At 36.4% G+C, this 20651-nt stretch overlaps 1 protein-coding gene and 1 long non-coding RNA gene across 4 annotated transcripts in view; one reads left to right on the top strand and one right to left on the bottom strand.

The window, feature by feature from the left end:
* The window catches only part of ZFAND3 (zinc finger AN1-type containing 3), a 311195-nt gene that overhangs the window by 137384 nt on the left and 153160 nt on the right, over positions 1-20651 (bottom strand). The window contains exon 1 of one of the 3 annotated variants that reach the window (XM_014734392.3): positions 9814-10003. The exons of the other annotated variants lie outside the window; for them this stretch is intronic. Coding sequence (XP_014589878.1) covers positions 9814-9874 — 61 coding nt within the window. The 5' untranslated portion in view covers positions 9875-10003. Of the gene's footprint in view, positions 1-9813; positions 10004-20651 lie in introns of those variants that run through there. 3 annotated transcript variants of the gene reach the window in all.
* On the top strand, positions 10040-20632 carry LOC111769208 (uncharacterized). The gene is made up of 3 exons (XR_011430032.1): positions 10040-10207; positions 12354-12442; positions 20306-20632. It is a non-coding gene; the product is annotated as an uncharacterized lncRNA (long non-coding RNA).

The following is a 20651-nucleotide window of genomic DNA, read 5'->3' as shown; positions in this document are numbered from 1 at the left end:
GTACTCTGCTTTGGCAGCCCAGTTTCAGTTCCCGGGTGCAGATCTACACCACCTGTCAGCAGCCATGCGGCAGCAACCACACATACAAAAGAGAGGAAGACTGGCATAGATGTTAGCTCAGAGTGAATCTTCCTCCGCAAAAAATAAAATAAAAAATAAAAATCCATCATTATAAGAAAAGTGATTATTTGATTTAATGTGTTCAGATTCTTGTCTAACACTTATAAATGGAAAGCTATTTGTCATAACTAGCAAAGGAAGCAAAATTACTCTGATTTCAATGGTATTTTGAAAAAGGTAGCTTCTGTCAACACTTTTTTTCTACTTCTTACAATAAATAATTCTGCCACATTTGCTGAAAATATACATGATCATGACTTATTTAGAATCAACTAAAAAAACCCTGGCCTTAATATAAACTTCTGCCATCAGAGATCAGAATACCAAATAAGGTCAGATTTAATCAAACTGGTACTTGCCTGTTAAAATCTAGCATATACCTTTGACTTCAGTTACTTAGTTATAATTGTCCTTCCAGAAATCCATCTTAAATACTTTTGTCTAAAAAGGATGTAAGGGTACAAAACCAGTTTTTACCCCTTTCTTTCCTTTCCTTCTCTCTTTTTTTAAGAGAAAGACCATGAGAAGTGCATGACTAATTTTGAATATAAAGGGAAAAAAGAGAATCAATATGGTGTGTAGAAAAGAGTAACTGAATTGTTGAGGAGACATAAGTCACAGTCCTGGATCTGCAACTTACTAGGCTATGTGAGACAGATCTCAGTTTCACTAATTCTGGAATGAAAGAGTATAGAAACTAGTTTCATAAATAATTTTAAACTATTGGATTTTTTTCTCTTCCTAGTCAGAAAATGGGCTTGTGACAGTACCATGGCTATGAATTCTTTAAATACTATTTTCAAAATGCTTTAATATACACCATATGACAAGAATTTTGTGATACAAACAGAACAGGCAGCATTATTATCATTCTATAAATAAGTAAAACTGTCTCTCAGAGTGGTTACATGACCTGCCCAAGAACCTCAAACTGAGAGAAGGATGGTGACTTGTCAATCCTGTTTAAAGAGCTCCTTCTACTACACTACATGATTCTGATCTAGAAAAGTTAGGTGCTATTAAAAGTATATTTTTGGAAATCAACTGTTAGTTCTTATTGGCAATGTAATAATATATACCTATACTTATTTTATATACTGGCTCTATAAAGAAATTAAGGTTCGACTGCAAGAAGTTATCCTTAGAAACCATCTGTCAATGTCTGCCATCTTTTGGTAAAGATATTAAACCCCATCTCTGAGATTTCGGTACCCTTTTCCAAAAGATGCTTAGACAGATCTGTCCAGTGGGAGTAGATATATCGAATGTGTGTCCATAACAGAACCCAAAATAAGACTATCCCATGTGGAGCTCCTGGGGTTTGAAATGGCACTAAAGGAATTTATCAAAGATTTTCTGCAAATCTGCTGAGCAGACTTTCATTTTCGATCTTGCTCATATAAAAACTTCAAAGCCACTGCTTTTTCAGAAGCTGATTACTTCAGTGAAGATTGTCCATCTCTTATTACAGGTTGAGCATTTCACTATTCATATATACCTCAACTAATTTGTGATGCCAAGAAAATCACCAATTTTCAGAGATGGAAGGGATCATAACGATTTTCTAGTTCAAGACCTGTATTTCACAGACTTTAGGTAAGCCTTGCCTGATTATCGACTGAGACCCCCAAAAGAATTATCACTTTATTTTCCAGTCTCACATACCTTTATCACACGGTGCTGATCTGTTTTACAGCTAGACATTTAATGGAAGAAAAGAAAGTTTTAATTTTAAATGGTTAAAAAGGAAGGTTGAGAATTGTCTCTGGATCTCATTTTTCCATAACATTCCCATTGTACCACACCATGTATTGCACTAAAAAGTTTGAAGGTTATGAATTTATATGTTGTACATTCAAATATCCAAAATTCAGAAATTATAGAATCAAAAGTACAAATGAAAAGTTTATTTCATTTAGTATTATTCACTTCTATCTGAATGAACAGCTACCTACTCTGTCAAAAAACAGATTAAGTTTTTGCATTTACAATAGTGTGTTGCCTTTATTAGGACACTGCTATCCTAAAGCAACCCCAACAAATGCAAAAAAAAAGGGGGAGAATAGGAGGAAAGAAATCCCACAGAGGAAGAACAATGATCATGTCTCCAAGGCAGCCAAGATAACACTAAGAGCTCATGTGTTGGAAATCAGATTCCTCCTTTGCTAAGATTCTACCAAATATCTACTATCAGAAATCAATTTCATAATACACAAAAGTTTTCTACACTCACAAGATCCCAAACTGAATATATCTAAGTGTTAGGATATTAAAATGAAGTCCTTGCCATAGCCTCTCTCCATCTTCTACACCCAACTCCATGTTACCAAAATTTTACAATGCAATACTCCACAATCACTCCAAGGGACCACCGTACAACCTAGAAAGCTGACCCTGGAAAGGTGAATGATGAGCCTTGGTCATCCTTTGGACTGACATGAAATGTAACAAAATTAACAAGGAAAGCTGAGAAGAAGAAAAAGTGAGTTGCCACTCAATATTAGAGCTCTAAAAAAAAATCGAGTGTTTTCATTCCGAATATACAAGATGATGGCTGGGTTACAGAGAACCCCAGCAATAAACAGTGACTGACAGAAGCCCTGAAGGCAGAAGGAAAAGAGATACAACTAGGAAGCTTAAGGTTCTGCATAGCTTTTAACAGTACAAGTTCATTTACTCAAATTTCATTAATTCTCATTTATAAACAAATACAATATAAAAGATGTTTTAATAATTATAAATTAAGTTAAAATACAGTGGTATAATCCAGAACTAGACTCTAAGCTTCCTGACGGTATCACCTTTATACTCTGAATATCTTCACAGAGCTTGGCAAGTGTTTATTGTTGAACCAAGCCTAATTTATGCTTACATAGGCTATGTAACAAACGGACATTTACAGTATTATATATATTTCGTTATTTTAAAGAAAATCATATCCCTTCTGAGTATTCTATAATGTAGACTCATATTAAACAAAACTTCTGGGGATTCCTTTATTTAAAATGTTCACATTTGGTTGTATTTTCACTGGTAAAAACATAGATCCATCTGGTAAAATAATAAATTAGCTCAATTTTCCCTTGTCTGGTAATTACAGACCAAAGACCTTGATCATAAAAGAGGAAAGGGTATTTTTTACTGAACTTGCATTATGTATTACCTGCTAGGCACTGGGTCAGATATTCTAGCATCTCACCTTCAAGGATATTAAAATCTAGTTAGTCAACATTTCCTTTTGATCACTGAGCAATTTATCTTCGTAGTTAGTCTTGTTTTCACTGTAATATGACAATGATTTCAACAGATAAAGAGAAATACCAGAAACCCAGTAGAAGAGTGGCCACTTTAAATCAAATCTAAACCAAAGATTCAAAGCTAATAGATCTTGAGCCCTAAAATTGCAATGAGTTTGGGAACTATTCTTACCTACATTTCCAATAATGGGAAAACGAAAACATAATGACCAGAGAATCAAGCATAAAGGTAGCACATAATTGTTAACCTCTGCACTCACTTAATATATCAATACTTTGACTAAAAGAAAAGGAGTGAGAAGAACTCAGGTCAACAGCCATAACTCATTTCTTTTGTGCTCAACTAGTTTTTATTTGCAGGGACAAAGTTACCCTTACTTTTATTCCTCTGACCATCTCTACAGAGTTTGTTGGGAGCTATGGGAATGCATAAATACATGTTTATCCATGCTTTGAAAAAGGTTTCCAAAAGTAGGTACATCAGACATCTTGCTACACTGAACACATCGTACAAACTTGGTAAAGTTACTTATGACTATGGAATGAATTAATAGCTAAAGAAGAACAAGTGCTAATACCAAGCCTCCAATTTTACAGCATAAAAAGTAATGCTATACTCTCTAAAATCTAGAACTCCGAATCTCTGGCCAAAAGCCCACTAACAGATAAGATTCTAATACAGTGTATGTTGCTCTGCTCTGTGGAAAGATCCCAGGAACACAAAATAAACTGAGCAGGAAAGAACACCAGGATGGAGATCATTTATAACGGGACAGTCTGTCTCACAGGACACACCTGCATCAGCCTTTAGTTCTCACACCTAACTTTAGTTTCAGGGACACTCTGTACCTTCCAGAAGGTGGGACACTAGTAGAAATGGACTCGTGAAAAGGGAAACAGTGAACCAATTTCAGAAATAACTGAACTTTGTTTTTACGGGATTAAGGATATTATTCAACTTGGAAGTTGGTACTATCCTCTCTAGGTCAAGAAAGTATGATTTATTTAAGCATAATGAATAAAGATGAGTCAGAATGCTTTCCAAACTAAGGCTTAGAGTTTATTCTGGAGATTAAAAATTCTCCCTTGCAAAAGGATACACAGGCATTCTTGCATTTCTAAATTACCCTGCATTCTTCAACCTATTCTCCTTCTAGTGTGATTAAAGCCAACTTTGAGCTTCATCCAGTGCATCAGAGGAAGATTCCGCGTCTACAATTTTTTCATTTATGAATACTTTCCTACCGATATATAAAAAGAAAGAATTATTAAGTAAAGTAGAAGGTAAGCACAAGACCCAGAATCAGGATTTATGGACTTTTCACTCTTTCATAGGCTTGTTTGGAGGGCATGGGAAAACCAGTTTTTATTTCTCAATTTCAGAATTAGGTGAAAAGAGTTTATAATTAACAGTTGTTGTTTGGGTCTTGCAAATGATAAATATGAGAATGAAGATAGTTCTCATATCTGAACCTCCAGGATCATCACAGGAAGCTTTTTGATTTATTTGTTACCTGAATTTGCTTTTATTTAAAAGAATTTTTAAAATTCCATCAGAGGATAATAAGTACAAGCAATTCTAGCTGCCTGCCACTCAGAAGTTTTTTTTTTAATAAATTCTTTTTAGAACAGTTCTAGATTTATAGAAAAGTAGCTATGATGGTATAGAGAGTTCCTATATATCCAGAACCCAACTTCCCCTGTCATTAACATCTTACACTAGTATGGTCTATTTGTTACAATTAATGAACCAATATTGATATACTACTAACAAGTCCATATTTCATTCATATTTCCTTAGTTTTGACTAAATCCTTTTTCTGTTCCAGGATCCAGGATACCGCATGACATTTAGTCATCATGTCTCCTTAGGCTGCCCTTAACTCTGACAGTTTCTCAGACTTTTTCTTGTTTTTCACGACCTTGACAGTTCTGAAGAGTACTGGTCAGGTATTTTGTAAAATGCCCATCAATTTGGGTTTGTCTGATATTTTTCTCATAGTTAGACTGAGTTTATGGGTTTGTGGGATGAAGACCACAGAGGTAAAGAGCCATTCTCATCACATCATATCAAAGGTGCACACTATCGACATGAATTATCACTGCTGATGATAATCTTGATCACTGGGCTGAGGGAGTGTTTGTCAGGTTTCTCCATTTTAATGTTATTCTTTCCATACTGTACTCCGCAGAAGAAAGTCACCACTCACAGCCCATACTTAGGGGGTGGGGAATTAGGCTCCCCCTCCTTGAGGAAGGAGTTATCTACATAAATAATTTGGAATTCTTCTGCACAGCAAATCTGTGTCTACTCCCACTTTAATTTATTTAGCCAATCACTAACTATATCAGTATGGACTCACGGATATTTTATACTTTGGGTTATAATCCATTAGTACTTTATTTTGTTCCTCAAGTTGTTCCAGCTTTGGCTATTAGGAACTCTTTTAGTTAGCCTATATGTTCCTTTGACATGCTCTGACCATTCTGGGGTTTTTTTTTAAAGTACTTCCTTTACTTTCTGGCATCCCAATATGCTCCATGCTCATCTTGGATATTTCCTGCCCCAGTCCTAGAACTCGCTGTTTCGCCAAGAGCCCTGGTACATTTTACGGGAGAATGGCATTAAAAACCAAGATCTGGGTGCTAGTTATGCTCATTGCTACTGAGATGTTATTGCTTCTAGGCCCTCTCAGTTGACAAGAGCAAAGAAACTTATGTATGTATACCAACCTGCGTGTACACATATCTATAAATATTTCTATATGTAACTATCTGTATCTATAATAAGCTAAACATGAGTTCTTACTGATGTCTCAAACTCTAATCCATTATCACATAAATGATTCTAACTTCTTCGCTTTGCTTATTTGTAAACTCCCACTCCAACAGTAAGAAGAAAGCTGGCTTCAACCAGCCCACCACTGTCCATTTACTTAATCATCATCTCCAGTCTACATGTGTAGTAGTTTCAGAATTGTTAACCTGTACCCCCCATGGGAAACACCTGTATCACCTGGAGTACACTACTTATGTGTAAGTCTTTTGCCTTTAGTCTTACAGATTCCACTTGTTTTCAAAGTTACTTAGGTCAGCACTTTTTTCTCCCACCCCCTTCAATGAGGTTGTTTCATACATCTGTAATACAGTAAGTCTGTTTTGTCACATTCTCTCTCCCATCCTGCTATCTCCCAATTTTATAAGTGGTGTTTTAAAAATTTGCATATATTAGGTTCACTCTTTGTGCTGTAAGAGGCTATGTGTTTTGATAAAAGCATAGTGTCACATACCCACCATTCTAGCATCATACGGAACAGTTTCACTGCCCTGAAACTCCCCCATGCTTCACCTAGTCAACCCTCTTTCCCTCCACCCAAACCCCTGGCAACCACTGATCATCACTTTAGTTTTCTATTTTCCAGAACATCATATAATTGAAATCATATAGAATGTAGCCTTTTCAGACCAGCTTCTTTCACTCAGCAATCTGCATTTAAATTTATTCATGCCGGGGGCGGCCCTGTGGCACAGTGGTTAAGTTCACGTGCTCCGCTTCCATGGCCCAGGGTTTCACCAGTTCGGATCCTGGATGTGGACATGGCACCGCTTGTGAGGCCATGTTGAAGCAGCATCCCACATGCCACAACTAGAAGGACCTGCAACTAAGATATACAACTATGTGTGTGTGTGGGGGGGTGGGGGACCAGGTTGGCGAGATAAAGCAGGATAAAAAAATATTGGCAATAGTTCTTAGCTCAGGTGCCAATCTTTAAAATAAATAAATAAATTCATGCCTTCTTGTGGCTTGATAGCTCATTTCTTTTTATCGCTTAATAATATTCCATTTTGGGGATGTATCACAGTTTGTTTATTCATTCACCCAGTGAAGGACACGTTGACTGCTTCCGGGTTTTGAAGACCATAATAAAGCTACTACAAACTTTCTTGTGCAGGTTTTTGTGTGGTTTTAAGTTTTTAAAGAAGGTTTCAATATAGCAGTTAACACCAACTCTTCTTCCTGAGCAACCTACCAACTCTGTTAACCATCCACTGAAGCCATCAAAATTTCTTCCCACCAATTTTGTACTTCTGCCCAAATAGCCTCAAGTTGTCTAGTATAATTTTCACTGCACATCTGCTAGCTGCTCTTTTCAAAAGCTTACCCATGAATTTAACTCAATTGAATAAGCAATTATTAAGGGCCTATTAATGTGCCAGGCGCTGTACTAGAATTCAAAGGAAGGATGACTGAAACAGTGGTCTTGGCCCTCAATGAGGGAAGTAAAGCACTTCACCTGGAGCATAAAGCAACACGGGAGTGCTTCACAGCGTACCCAAGCTTGCCCCAATGCTACCTCTCCCTGCAATGGCTGTCTTAACCTCAAGTAGGAGCTAGCTTGGGGGCTCCCTAGGGATATAAACTGCCTACATTATTTTTATTTGAGTATCTCCTCTTCTCCTGTCACTATGCATCTGAACTGGCTAAATTCCTGGCTGCCTTGCGGGTATGACATAAACCCACTGTCATCATAGTCAACAGATATTCCTGAGCCGCCTTCTAGCAATACAGTGCCATTCATCCCTCCACCCCTATTTTCCTTATAAGGCTTGGAATTGTATACCAGTTATATTCCTGAAAATATAAAAATGAAAAGACCATGCCACAAAATAATAAAACTGAAATGCTATAGCACTTTTAACTTAATATTGCCTATATCTCTGCAATTCTTTTCCCAATGGAAATAAAAAAATAGTATAAATAACTCAACCTCTTTCTATTGTTTATATGCAGAATAATGAGATAAGGCAAAATTACTTTATAAGAAATATAACATTTTATTTCTGAAAATTTATTTCTCCCTACCTAATTAACATCAAGGTATTGCTGGGCACAAACTAACATATGATGTTCAGGGTATATTTGACCCACTTCTTGGAATTTATCCTATAAAAATAATTCAACAGAAAAAATATTCTATGTAGAAAAATAATCATTACTACATTAGTTATAATATTGAAAAACTGAAAACAACCAGAACAACCCCCAAAGTAGGATGAGCAAATATGGATAAATACATCAATGACATAATATGCAACAATTCAAAATAATTTGAAAAAAGAAAGGGAAATGTCTGATACAATGACAAAGAAACAGTAGAATATAAGATCACAGATATATTTACACATTGCAAAAATATGTATATATAGAGAGAGAGACTGGAGAGAAGTATGTAGACAATGATTTAGTTAATGAAATTAATCACGTTTTTCCTTAAACTTTTTCTTTTACAATAAGTTTGAAGAGAAAAGGTTACTGTATTTCTTCAGATTGAGTTTTGCAGGTTCTTCCAAATCATACTAAACAGAAAAGAAAGAACGGTGGGGACCAGGGCGGGGGGTTGGGGGGGGGGGCAGGACTGAAACCAAGAAATAAAAGGAGCTAAAACATCTGACTGGTTTGAATCCAGGCTCTGCCAGCTATTAGCTCTGTAACTGTGGGACAGTTACAAATCTCTAAGAGCTCCTCTACATAAAATTTAGTCTTAAAAGTTTTGTGATAAAAAAAAAAGAAACAAGTGTATGATAAATGTAAATGGTTGTTATTCCATTCATATACGTGTTGATCAGATAATAGTGTTGAAGAGAAATACTGTGAAGACTATCAATATAATCTTAAAGCAGCACATATTTCGTGTTGATTATTTGTCTGGTGTTTATAAGACTATAACATTTGCTCTTAAAACTTTGTCTGTAAGATAAAAGCCCCATTGTTTTGTTTTTTTTTACTTAGAATAATTTATTTGATAGTATCCTATAAAAAAATTACCTACTGACCTTCTGATATTTCAAACACATTTTTATTCATTTTACTTCTTAGTTTTGTTTTACTTTTTGTACTCATTAAAAGGCTTTTTAAAAAATAAAATTTCATCCCAGGAAGGGGCTCTGCTTTACTCATCTTTGTATTTCCCCATCACCAGGCCACAGTACACAATGTACATAGTCAACACTCAATAAAAATTTATCAATTCCTGCAATGTTTTTTATTCCTACTGCAGAATTAAATTATGCAGCAATCTGGCTAAGGAACAGTTATCACTGCAGATAACTAATGCAATTTTCCAAAAGGGAATTCCTATTTTACTCTAGAACCTTTCACTAATAGAAACCCAGAAACGACGTGCACAAGAGACCAACAGAATGGGGCTATCTAGAATTGACTGCATTAACACATAGCCTGAGTTGCTAAAGGCAACTCAGGTTGAAAATTTAATGCTTGAAGACAGTAAGTCTCCTAAAACCCTTGCCCCTACAACTGCAAATGAGACTAACACCCAAGACAGAAATTCCCCTCATCTTAAGAAAGCTTAGAGAAATAAATTTCTACTAAGAAAATCACCTAAAAAGGAGAACAAATCTGATTAATAGGATCTACCAGGAGTCAACAGCTGCCTTTCTGTCCTTGACATAGCACAGTGCATCAACAGAACTGACATCTTCACACAGGCCTCTCCTCCAGCATTACGTCACCTTCCTGTTTCTACTCTTGTCTTTTAAACTCTCTCATTCATGCACCATCACATTCAAAGGAGTTAAACTGCTACATCATTGCCAGCAACAAAGGCAGTTAGAACCCCTGGAACAGCTAGAGAGAACATTCTAGAAGATGATCATTAGAATCATCCCTCCTCTCTGAGATAGGAAACTTCAGGGCTGGTCATTACTATACACCATTCAGGAACCCGCCTGAAGTATAGCCACTAAAGATGAATGCTAACAAGGCACAGAAAAGTAAAAAGTACCTGCAAAAATCTGGCCCTACACTCTTGGTAAATCTTCATTGTTTCAAATTATTCTAGTGAGCCACAAGATGTAACAAACTGCTTAACCAGCCTGATTTGTAACTAAGTAACAGTGCTTTATTGATAGAAATTGAAAGGTAAGAGTTACAAATCACATATTTGATATTATAAAGGCATCTACATTGTATTTGATAAATATAGACACCCTTAAGAAGTGCAGAAGTATCCTACACCCTGCCAAGAACACAACGTCAAAACAATGAAAAATGTTAGGACTCCAGCTCATAATTAGTCATTCTACTGCAAGGGAGGTGATGGCAGGCAATTTCTGTGGGAAAAGTAATGTCTGAGTTTGGAATAAGCAGTCTCTCTCAATCGAAAAAGTGGACACTTAAGAACCACTTCCGCCTGCTCATAAATATTCCTTTTCACTCAGAGACAGACACCAGGTGGCTACCTAATCTAAGAGATTCTGAGTAGAAGGCAATGTAAGAAAAATGAAATCATAGAAAGAATAAGTGTTTTCTCATTTCCCTGGTCCACTATGGGCAAGTAAGCCACCTGTTCTCTGCAGACACTTAAGGATTTTTCTTCCAGTAACTTTACTCTCTTTGTTCCATCTTTGGGATCACAATATTATAACCATTATATAATTATCGTTTTTTCCTAACAGAAACCAATACACACACACACAGCACAAACTTCTTCTTTGAATCACAAACACACAATTCTAGTAAGTAAATGTAAAACTGCAAAAAGTTAGAAATCAAATTCTCTCACTGGTTCTACCACACACCCTGTTTAAGTGATAGTTCAATAATGATTTATTTTTACTGGTGACATTCATTCTTTAAAGGAAGATTTCCACCTCTTAGCAAAAAATGAAAATTCAGAAAGTTCAGAATTACATGCTAAATAAAACAAAACACTACTATACTGTGCTCTATGATGTAAATGTGCTTAAACCAATCATTACCATGACAATTTTTATTTGATTAGGTTGAAGACAAGTTATTAAATATTTCAGAAAACGGATTTTTTCACTTTCAAGTTAAATTCCTGAGCTTTTAAAGGAAATTCACAGATCTGCACCAACATTTTATTGTTACTAGTAACAATAAACAGCTCATGTTAGCAATAATCTGGATAAAGAAACAGTCTCTTTAAAAATAAAATCAAGGGCCAGCCCTGTGGCCAAGTGGTTAAGTTAGCGTGCTCCGCTTGGGGCCCAGGGTTTCGCAGGTTCAGATCTTGGGCACAGACCTAGCACCACTCATCAAGCCATGATGAGGCAATGTCCCACATACAGGAACTAGAATGACCTATAACTAGAATATACAACTATGTACTGGGGGATCTTGGGGAAAAGAAGAAAAACAGAAGAAGAAGATTGGCAACAGATGTTAGCTCAGGTGCCAACCTTTAAAAAAAATCTTTTTTTTTAAAGTTAACAGAAGTGAGCAAAGGCTATATTTCTAGCTCTATGGTTTCACTACACTTTGGGTCACATAAAGGAGACAAGAAAGTGTGTCTCAGGCTAATAAATATCCATGTTTTTCCCTAGATTGAATAGATACTTTGACCATATAAAATCTAATGCAAAAGTGAACCTGGATCCCATAGATTACTCAGTAATTACAAATGGAAAATATATGTGTACGACGAAGCACTCTAGTGGTCACCAACTTAAGCCAGTGATGGAAGTCAGCTATTAGCACCAAGAATAGCATGACCTGACTTCGCGGAACACCTGATGTGATGCAATAAGCAGTACATGTCATCTATAAAGCATTGGTGCAAAAAAGAAAAATATTTAAGCTCAATCATGAGGAAACCAATGAGATAATTCTGCAATGTTGGGCACTGTATAAAAAACTTTGACCAAGGCTTAGATTCTTACCAAAAAAAAAAAAAAAAGGGAAAACAAAGAAACAAACCAAAAACTGGCAGAGGAACAACTGTAGATTAAAATAAACAGATATAATCAAATGCTTGAACCTTGATTAGATCTTGGATTAAAAATAAAAATTTTTAAATGCTATAAAAAAACATTTTGGGGATAATTAGGGAAATCTGAATAGGAACTGTGTATTAAATACTATGGAATTGTTGCTATTTTTTATAGGTATGATAATGGTATTGTGGTAATGTAAAAGAATATCCTTATTCTTAGGAAGTACATGCTGAAGGACCAAATGTCAGGATGTCTGCAACGTGCATGCAGCAAGGCAGCAAAGAAACAGAGGGAGAGGAGAAGAGAGGGTAGGTAAAAATGTCACAAAATACTAGTAACTGGTCAGTCTAAGTGAAGGATATACAGATATTCGGTGTTCTTGTCTTTTAACTTTTCTGTAGGTTTGAACATTTTTTAATTATAAAGTTGGGAAAGAGGAAGAATAAGTGTGGGGGCTCCAATGTTTTCATCTACCTGCAGTACTGTGCTATGCTTACATCCCCAAACAACACCCAAATCATCATTACTTTTCTCTCAGCATCAAAAGATGATAAATTAAATGCTGATGCATGATGGGCAGCACAGATATAAAATTCTTTTTCAAAGCACAAGAAATGGTGCTTAGAAAAATAAATTCAGAAGAGAGCCCTTCAAGGGTGACTGAATTTAAAAGCCTAGCCTAAGAAACAACACAGTTCCCAAACCTTATTACTTAAGTTAAAAGAAATCCAATCAATTTAAAGAAAGCCAGTCAGCAAGAGTAGTAAAATATTTTCAAAAAATGCAAATCATATTGCCCATTTATAAATTTAAAGGCTTTCTCAAACATGATTTATCACTATGGGCAAGAAAACCTTAACATTTCATTTGTTTATCTTCAAATGGGTTAAGTGTGAAAAGAATGCTGAATGAATATAAAAAGTTTAATAACCAGAAATTTTTTTTCTAGTAGGATTTCAGTATGTTGCTTACAGTATGTAAAAGCTAAAAGATTGAGAACAATCTTTGAAAAATACGAAACTGCAAAAGAAGATCCGTAAAGAATAAGAAAACTGTGCCATGCACATAGTGCCTGCTCAAGTGTTTGCTAAATGAATACTTATAGAAGACAAAAGTATACCATATGCCTTTAAAATATGCTAATATGCAGCAAAAGAGGCATGTGAAAATTTTTTCCCTAATTAAGACTGCAACATTGCAACAGATATATATAGTATACCCTAGCAAAAACATTGGTACAATGGCTGTTTGAAGAAGTATATTTACACTATCAAAAACTAATCACAAGTCCTAAGGCGCTCCTCCTTCACAAGAAAGACCCTCCACAGACACATAGAAGGGAAATCTCTCTCCCATGAGTCAAGAGGGTGATTTCTAGAAATCAACGAACATGCTTTTAAGAATCACCATTATTCTTTATACCTCTGGAGGTTTCCAGAGCCACTTTTCCAGTAAGAAATACTCAAGCATGCAGAACTTACAAGAGACTTTCCAGAGAACATTGGGTTCTAATGTGGCACAATATCCTTCGAGGAAACTGACTCCCAGGAATATCAACTGTTGTCCCTGACTGATCTCTTAAAAAGACAGAATAGCCTATCTTCAGCTCAAGGATCCCACCTGCCATGCCCGGGGTCATTCTTTCCGCATCAAGTAAAACAAATTTCACCTCCATGTCTCTAATTAATTAGACCGAGAATCAGTGCCTGAAGCAAGGCTAGACAGAGTGAAGAGGAGTACTGGTTAGACTTGGCACTGTCTAGAATGGTTATCATTGGCCACATGTGGCTATTAATAAGCACTTGAAATTTGATTAGTCTAAATTGAGATGCTCTGTAAGTATAAAACACAGCCCAAATTTCAAAGACTTAATTTGAAGGAAAAAATGTAGAACATTAATTTTCTATGGACTACATACTGAAATGATTTTTCAAAATATTGGGTTAAATGATTAAATTTAATTTCACCTTTTCTGTTTTGCTTACTTTTTTAATAGGGCTGCTAGAAATTTTAAAACTATATGCTGGCTCATATTATATTCTTATTGGACAGTTCTGACACTGAGACCAAAAAGAGATCCTGATAAAAGCATCAGCAATTTATATTAGTGATATTTACTATGTTTCAAGTATGTGCTAACTATTTCAAACACAGTACGTTTTTCAGTCCTTACAGCAGCTCTAAGAAATACATACCCTGGTTCAAGAAAAGAAAAATGTGCCTTGGTGGAAAGTGGGAAGGGAGGAGAGGAAAAAAAAAACCTGCCCCAAATCACAGAACTAGCAAATACCGGAACAGGGATTTGACCTCAAACCTTCTGATTCCAGAGCTTAAGCCCTAAACTCCTAGGCCAGCAGTTCTCAAAGTGTCCTAGGACCATCAGTATCACCTGAGAACTTGTTAGAAATGAAAATTCTCACGCTGTACATCAGACCTAGAGAATCAAACTCTGAAGATGGGGTGTAGCAGTCTATATTTTAACAAGCCCTCCAGATAATGTTGATTCAGCCCCAAAGCCTGAGAACCATTTCCCTGAGCTATACAGGTAACAGCCAATCAAACCCTCTCAAAGGATGATAACAACAAGAAGTCTGAGAAAAGGCCAGTCCCTGTTACTGGATCCTTTGCTGAAGCTCTTCCAGAGACCTGCTCTATTGGTAAGGTCTGGGGCTCTGCAGTTGCATCCTGACTTGCCAGAGCATCCCATTAACAAGCCCACCATTTAGGGCAGCATTTCATTTCATTTACTATCCGGATGGATTACAGATTTAAGTGCAAATAAAATGACAAAAGTGCTAACAAAAAACACATAGGTTTTTAATGATATTAATAAAGGCCTAAGTATAAACCAAATCCTGACATTATAAAAGACTAATTCAGGGGCCAGCCCCGTGGCTGAATGGTCCAGTTCGCATACTCCGCTTCGGTGGCCCAGGGTTTCGCTGGTTCAGATCCTGGGCATGGACATGACACCACTCATCAGGCCATGCTGAGGCGGCATCCCACATGCCACAACTAGAAGGACCCACAACTAAAAATATACAACTATGTATCGGGGAGCTTTGGGGAGAAAAAGGAAAAATAAAATCTTTAAAAAAAAATCCTGAATTACATAAAAACACTATGAGCAAGATTTAAAAACAGCTGGGGCAGGGCGATTTTTGCAACAAATATCACAGAGGGCTAAATTTTTAATTTATAAAAAGGATTCCAAAAAATCAAAAGAAAAAGAACCACCCCAAAGAAAAATCCTTCTCCAAATTAACTAATTAAAATAGATGGGTCATAATAAAGGAAACGCAAATGCCTAATTTCCTTCATAGCAAGAGAAATGAATAATAAAATGAGATTTTTTTAACTTTTCAGAGTGGCAAAGATCAAAGGGTTTGAAAACCTGTCTAAAGGTAAACCTATAATATTCTTGCCCCACCCCCATACGTTCTGCAATTCACTTTGTGGTAATTCCATTTAGGAATTGCTCAGGCAAAAGATCCGAATATCACACTTGATATGGTCTCTATCTTTCTCCGCTTCACTCTTCCCCTTTGCCCCTCCCCTACATCTGATTTGACAGCAATCCTGCCATCTCCACCTTCAAAAAGATTCCAAATTTGATGACTTTTCATCACCCTTACTGTCATCACTCTGATCCAAGCCATTGTGAACTCTCCCCTGGATTATTACAGTCACCTCCTAACTGTCCCTGCTCTTCTTCCCTATCCTTTCTTAACAAAAAGGAGTTGTCCTAGCTGCTAAAATGCACATCAGATTATATCAGTACTCTGCTCAAAACTCTTCCACTGATTTTCATCTCATTCAGTAAAAGCTGAAGTCTTTAGTATGAGACACAAGCCCGTACATGATCTGAACCTTTTTACCCCTTGACTTTCTCTCCTACTACTCACCGGTTGCTCTTTCTGCTGCAGTCATACTGGCTCCCTTGCTGTTCTTAAATCTCAAGAACACTTCTGCCTCTGAATCTTTGCACTTGTGTGTCCTCTGCCTGAGATGCTCATCTTCTAGATATCTACATGGCTAGCTCCTCACATCCTTCAGATTTTTATTTTAAAAGACCATCTCTGGTCACCCTATCTAAAACTTTACTCTTTAGCCCTGATGCTTCATATACTGCTTCAAAGGCATCTCTTCATTGATTCAAGCATCCAACGGTGCTAACAAAGTCTGGCTATCTGGTGCTCCTTAAGTAGGGAACGTGGTGTGAAATTTCTTTCAGAAGCATTTTTTTATTTGTTGAGTTATGAAATTTTATCAGGTTGTATCTTGTATGGCGTCTTACACCTCATTTATCTTATTATTTGGAGTGGGCCCAGCGTCTTTGAAGATTTCAGTCTTTGACACTGGAAATTTTCTTTCATTATTACTTTGACCCTCTTTCCATTTTTTTCTCCTTTCCCTTTTTGGAACTCCTGTTGGATAAAGTTTCTGAGGGAAAACAATTTTGAATTTAGATCTTATACACCCAGTCAAACAACATTCATGCCAAAGAGCAAAACACTAACATTTTCTAACATAAATTTACCACGTAGATATTTCTGATAATACTAGAGCATTTTCTCCAACAAAAAAGTGATTCTCAGTAGTAGGAATATGTGAGATAGACGAAAGAGTTGCAAGCAAACAAAAAAGTCAAACTTGTGTTAATGTCTAAACAATCTTTTTTTTTTTTTTACCAAGCAAACAGCTAACTCCCAAAAAACCCCATGATTATCAAAAAATTTTATCCAATCTAACAGCATCTCAAACTGAACATGTCCAAAACCCATCTAAACTGGTTCTCCGGCAGCCTTCTTCATCTCAGTAAGAGGCAATTCCATCCTTCCAGTTGCTTAGGCCAAATATCTTGGATCTGGACTCTAACAAAAAAATCCTGTCAGATCTACCTTCCAAGTATATTCAAAATCCTAATAACCTCTCCCAGCTCCATATGTCCTGGTCTACACTATCATAATCTCAAACCTGAATTACTATAATAACTCCTAAACAGTCTTTCTGCGACCTCCTTTGTCCCCATAAAGGCCCAAGTAACTCTTAAAATTTTCTGATCCCATTACTCCTTTAATATGATCAAACAAACTCTATTCTACACTGACTTCCCATCGTATCCAGAGTAAAAGCTAAAGTTTTTACTACTACACTGACTTCCTATCTCATCCAGAGCAAAAACTAAAGTTCTTACTAAAGCCTACAAGGGCCTAAATGACTCAAGCCTCTTGTTACTTGACTCCATCTTTTACCAGTCTCTTAGTCTTTTATTCTGCACTAGCCAACAGTGGCATCTTTGTTGTCCCTGGAACACTCTTCAGCCTCAGGGTCTTTGCACTTGCTGTCACCTTTGCCTGGACACTCTTCCCCCAGATAACCACATGGCTTGGTCTTCACCTACTGACCTCCCCTACATAAAATAGGAACCCTACACATTCACATACCCCTAAAGCTTCTCCCCTTAATCCTTTTTTTCCACAGCACTCATCACCATCTGATGTATTACATATTTATATATTTATCTCTCCTCCCACAAGAATATAAGGTCCTTGAAGGTAGAGACTTTGTCAGTTTCATTTTCTGCTATATTCTCAGTGCTAGGATAGTACCCAGTATACATTAGGATGTTCAGTTAAATATTTGTGGAATAAATAAAAACTAGCACTTTAACAGCTTGCATGCTTCTCACCGCTCTATTTTTCGAGCCTAGAAGTGTCCCTGATATAGAGCATACTCAGTAAATACTGGAGAGAAGGAAGAAACAGCTAACAATCTAAGTTAAGGACACATTCTTAAATGAGCAAGAGGAACAAGAGGAGTTGTCAGAAGAAATATGAGAACAAATCAATGTCAAATATTTATCTCAGAATAAGGGCTGGCTTCAAAGGAAACATGGAGCTAAGAAAAACATTTAGGAAGTAGTATATTTTAATTTTGCAAAACAAAACCAAAAAACCCAGTAAGCTTATAATAGAAACTGTACTGAAAGAACAGGAACAGCTTGAATTACATGGAGAAAATAATGCAGAATGTCAGGAAAGGAGAGACAAAATAACAAATTTCAGAGCAGTAACATTTCTGGCAGGCAGTGGCGGGATGGGAAAGAGTTTGCAACAGATGTAGAAGATACCATAGCAAGGACAAAATTTGGCAGGAATAGAAAGTATAAAGGTCAAACTGGAGATACATATTGAGACCACATATTTACACAGCTTACTGGGAAAGCAGCATTAAAGTTCATACCCAGTGATACAGAAAGAATCCTACGTGCTTCTGTGGTTATCAGGAAATAGCATTAATCATTACAGTCCAATAGGGTAATAATAATGCAGCTGTGTGAGGGCAAAGATAACGTTACCATGGAACTCTGCTTCTTTTTTCCAATTTATTGGCAAATTAATATTTTACTTCTAATGTAGCACTAAAAACTTTTACCAAAAAAGTCTAACTTACATAAGTATTTTTCTCTCAACTCCAATAACCTTAACAATCAGTGATTTTCAAAACATGCTCTATAAGGGCAAGAATATGCAAGTAATTAAAACAGTTCTAGACCTGCCTGAGAAACTCAGAATTTCCTCCCAGAAAATACCTATTAAATGACATTATTTAAAAGAGGATGTTTCATTTTGAAGACATGTCCAACACTAATAACAGTCTGTTTTAAAGAAAGAGCAGTTGAGACCATGCAAATCATGACCTAGGATCATGAGATCATGCCAGTTTCCAGCGAGAAGATTTGGAATTGTCACCTCACCTATGCAGCTCTTGCTTTTCTCCTCTCCTCTTAATCTTGATTTAACAAAGTGCAAGCAAATCGTCTCAGAAGTTCTGCATCACGACAGTAATGTTTATACTGGGGTTAAGATTTATATTCAGTAAGTCTGAGTCAGGGCCAAGGTATTTAGAGTTTTCAAAAATTCTGCAGGTGACTCTGAACTACCATTTGAAGCAGACAATTACTGCATTGAGAATGCTTGCAATCCTTTTAGGTTTTACAGGTTTAGGTTTATAGTCCCAACACTACACACAAATACAGCTATCCTCATTTTTCTCAGAAAAATGCACTTAAGGATTATATTTTAAATCTCTATATAGTGAATTCTGTGTTTTCTACTAACTTCCCATTCAATTGTAAACTTTTTGGCAATAAAGTTATCAATTAAAGAAACGCTAGATATTGTTAGTGGGAGGACTTCTGGAGCAAATTCAAAACTCTGAACCATGTTTTCAAAATCTAGAAACTAATTCCTCTGAACATCATCACCTGTACTCTCTGACTCCTCATATCACAGACAGAAATTTCTCTCATGCTTGGAGATTTGCCAGCTAGCTACTCACTTCAACTCACCTCCTTTGTTCTGAGTATTTATAATATCTCCTAGAACTGGGGTTAAATTTCAAACTTTGCCAGCAGGTACTATATATAATCTGATTCAAAGTAAAACCCTTCTCCAATCTAAATATTCTTGAATTTTTTCAAGACCACTGGATCTGCAAGATAAATCACTAACCTACATTCAGGAGTAAATTTTAAAACTGATAAAACAGCCCATCTGAATGAGATCATATATTAATAATCATCTTTGTATTCCCCACGCCTGGAACATTTAGCAAACATTCTGAAAATTTTTTCACTAGCATAGTTATGACTTAGGTTTCTTAATAACATATTGGGTATGAAACAAAGTTTACCTTTAACCATATAATAAAGGAATAAACAATGAGGGAAAAAATACTCTCCTTGCTGGTTAAGTATGGATGGCTAAAGAATATAAAATTCCTGCTTTCTTCAGAGATTCATCCCTTGCTCTAATGATCAAACTTTCTTAGACGGGAAGAGAAAAGTAAACGATTTGCCAAAATTCTCTAAAAAAAAAAAAAAAAGCTAAGTCAATGTAAAGTTGGACAGACAGAGGACTTAGGAGTTTTGACTAATTAAAACACTTATTTTCATCCACTCAGCTAAGGAGAAGAAACCCACAAAACAGGGACAAGTCACCATATGTCATTTAAGGAAATTGGTGGAGTTATTTCCTCATTCCTCAAAGAAGGTACTTCTTATGTTCAGGTGGTACTGGTAGCAGCCTACTAAGCATGATTTTGAGTGCCTATATTTACATTCAACCACTGCCACTACCCCCAAATCTTTTTAAATCCTCTCCTAGGGAGTAGCTGACGAATTCCATCAGAAGTCAGTCACTTAAGGGCACAGCTTACAAACTCAAATGTCTACAGGAACGGGACAGATAATAAAAGTGAGAAAAGAGAGCCAGCTTCAGAACAACAGGGAGTGGTGTGGCTGTGGCAAACTCAAGAATGCCTGCCAGCCTAAAGCGGCAACATCTACTCAACCCCAGCCAAGTGGAGCCACACAGAAATTAAGAGAAAAGAAAAATACTACATTTTGTAAAAGAAGCCAAACACTCAAAATTTATGTGAAATCTCCCCTAGTTTTAAAACACTGCAGGCCAAAATAAAACATCTGCAAACAAGCTCTACCTTGTGTTTCCT

This window comes from Equus caballus, chromosome 20 (assembly GCF_041296265.1).
Source record: "Equus caballus isolate H_3958 breed thoroughbred chromosome 20, TB-T2T, whole genome shotgun sequence".
Lineage (NCBI taxonomy): Eukaryota > Metazoa > Chordata > Mammalia > Perissodactyla > Equidae > Equus > Equus caballus.
Note: the sequence above shows the minus strand (reverse complement) of the source record. Positions and strands in the feature narration are given on the sequence as shown.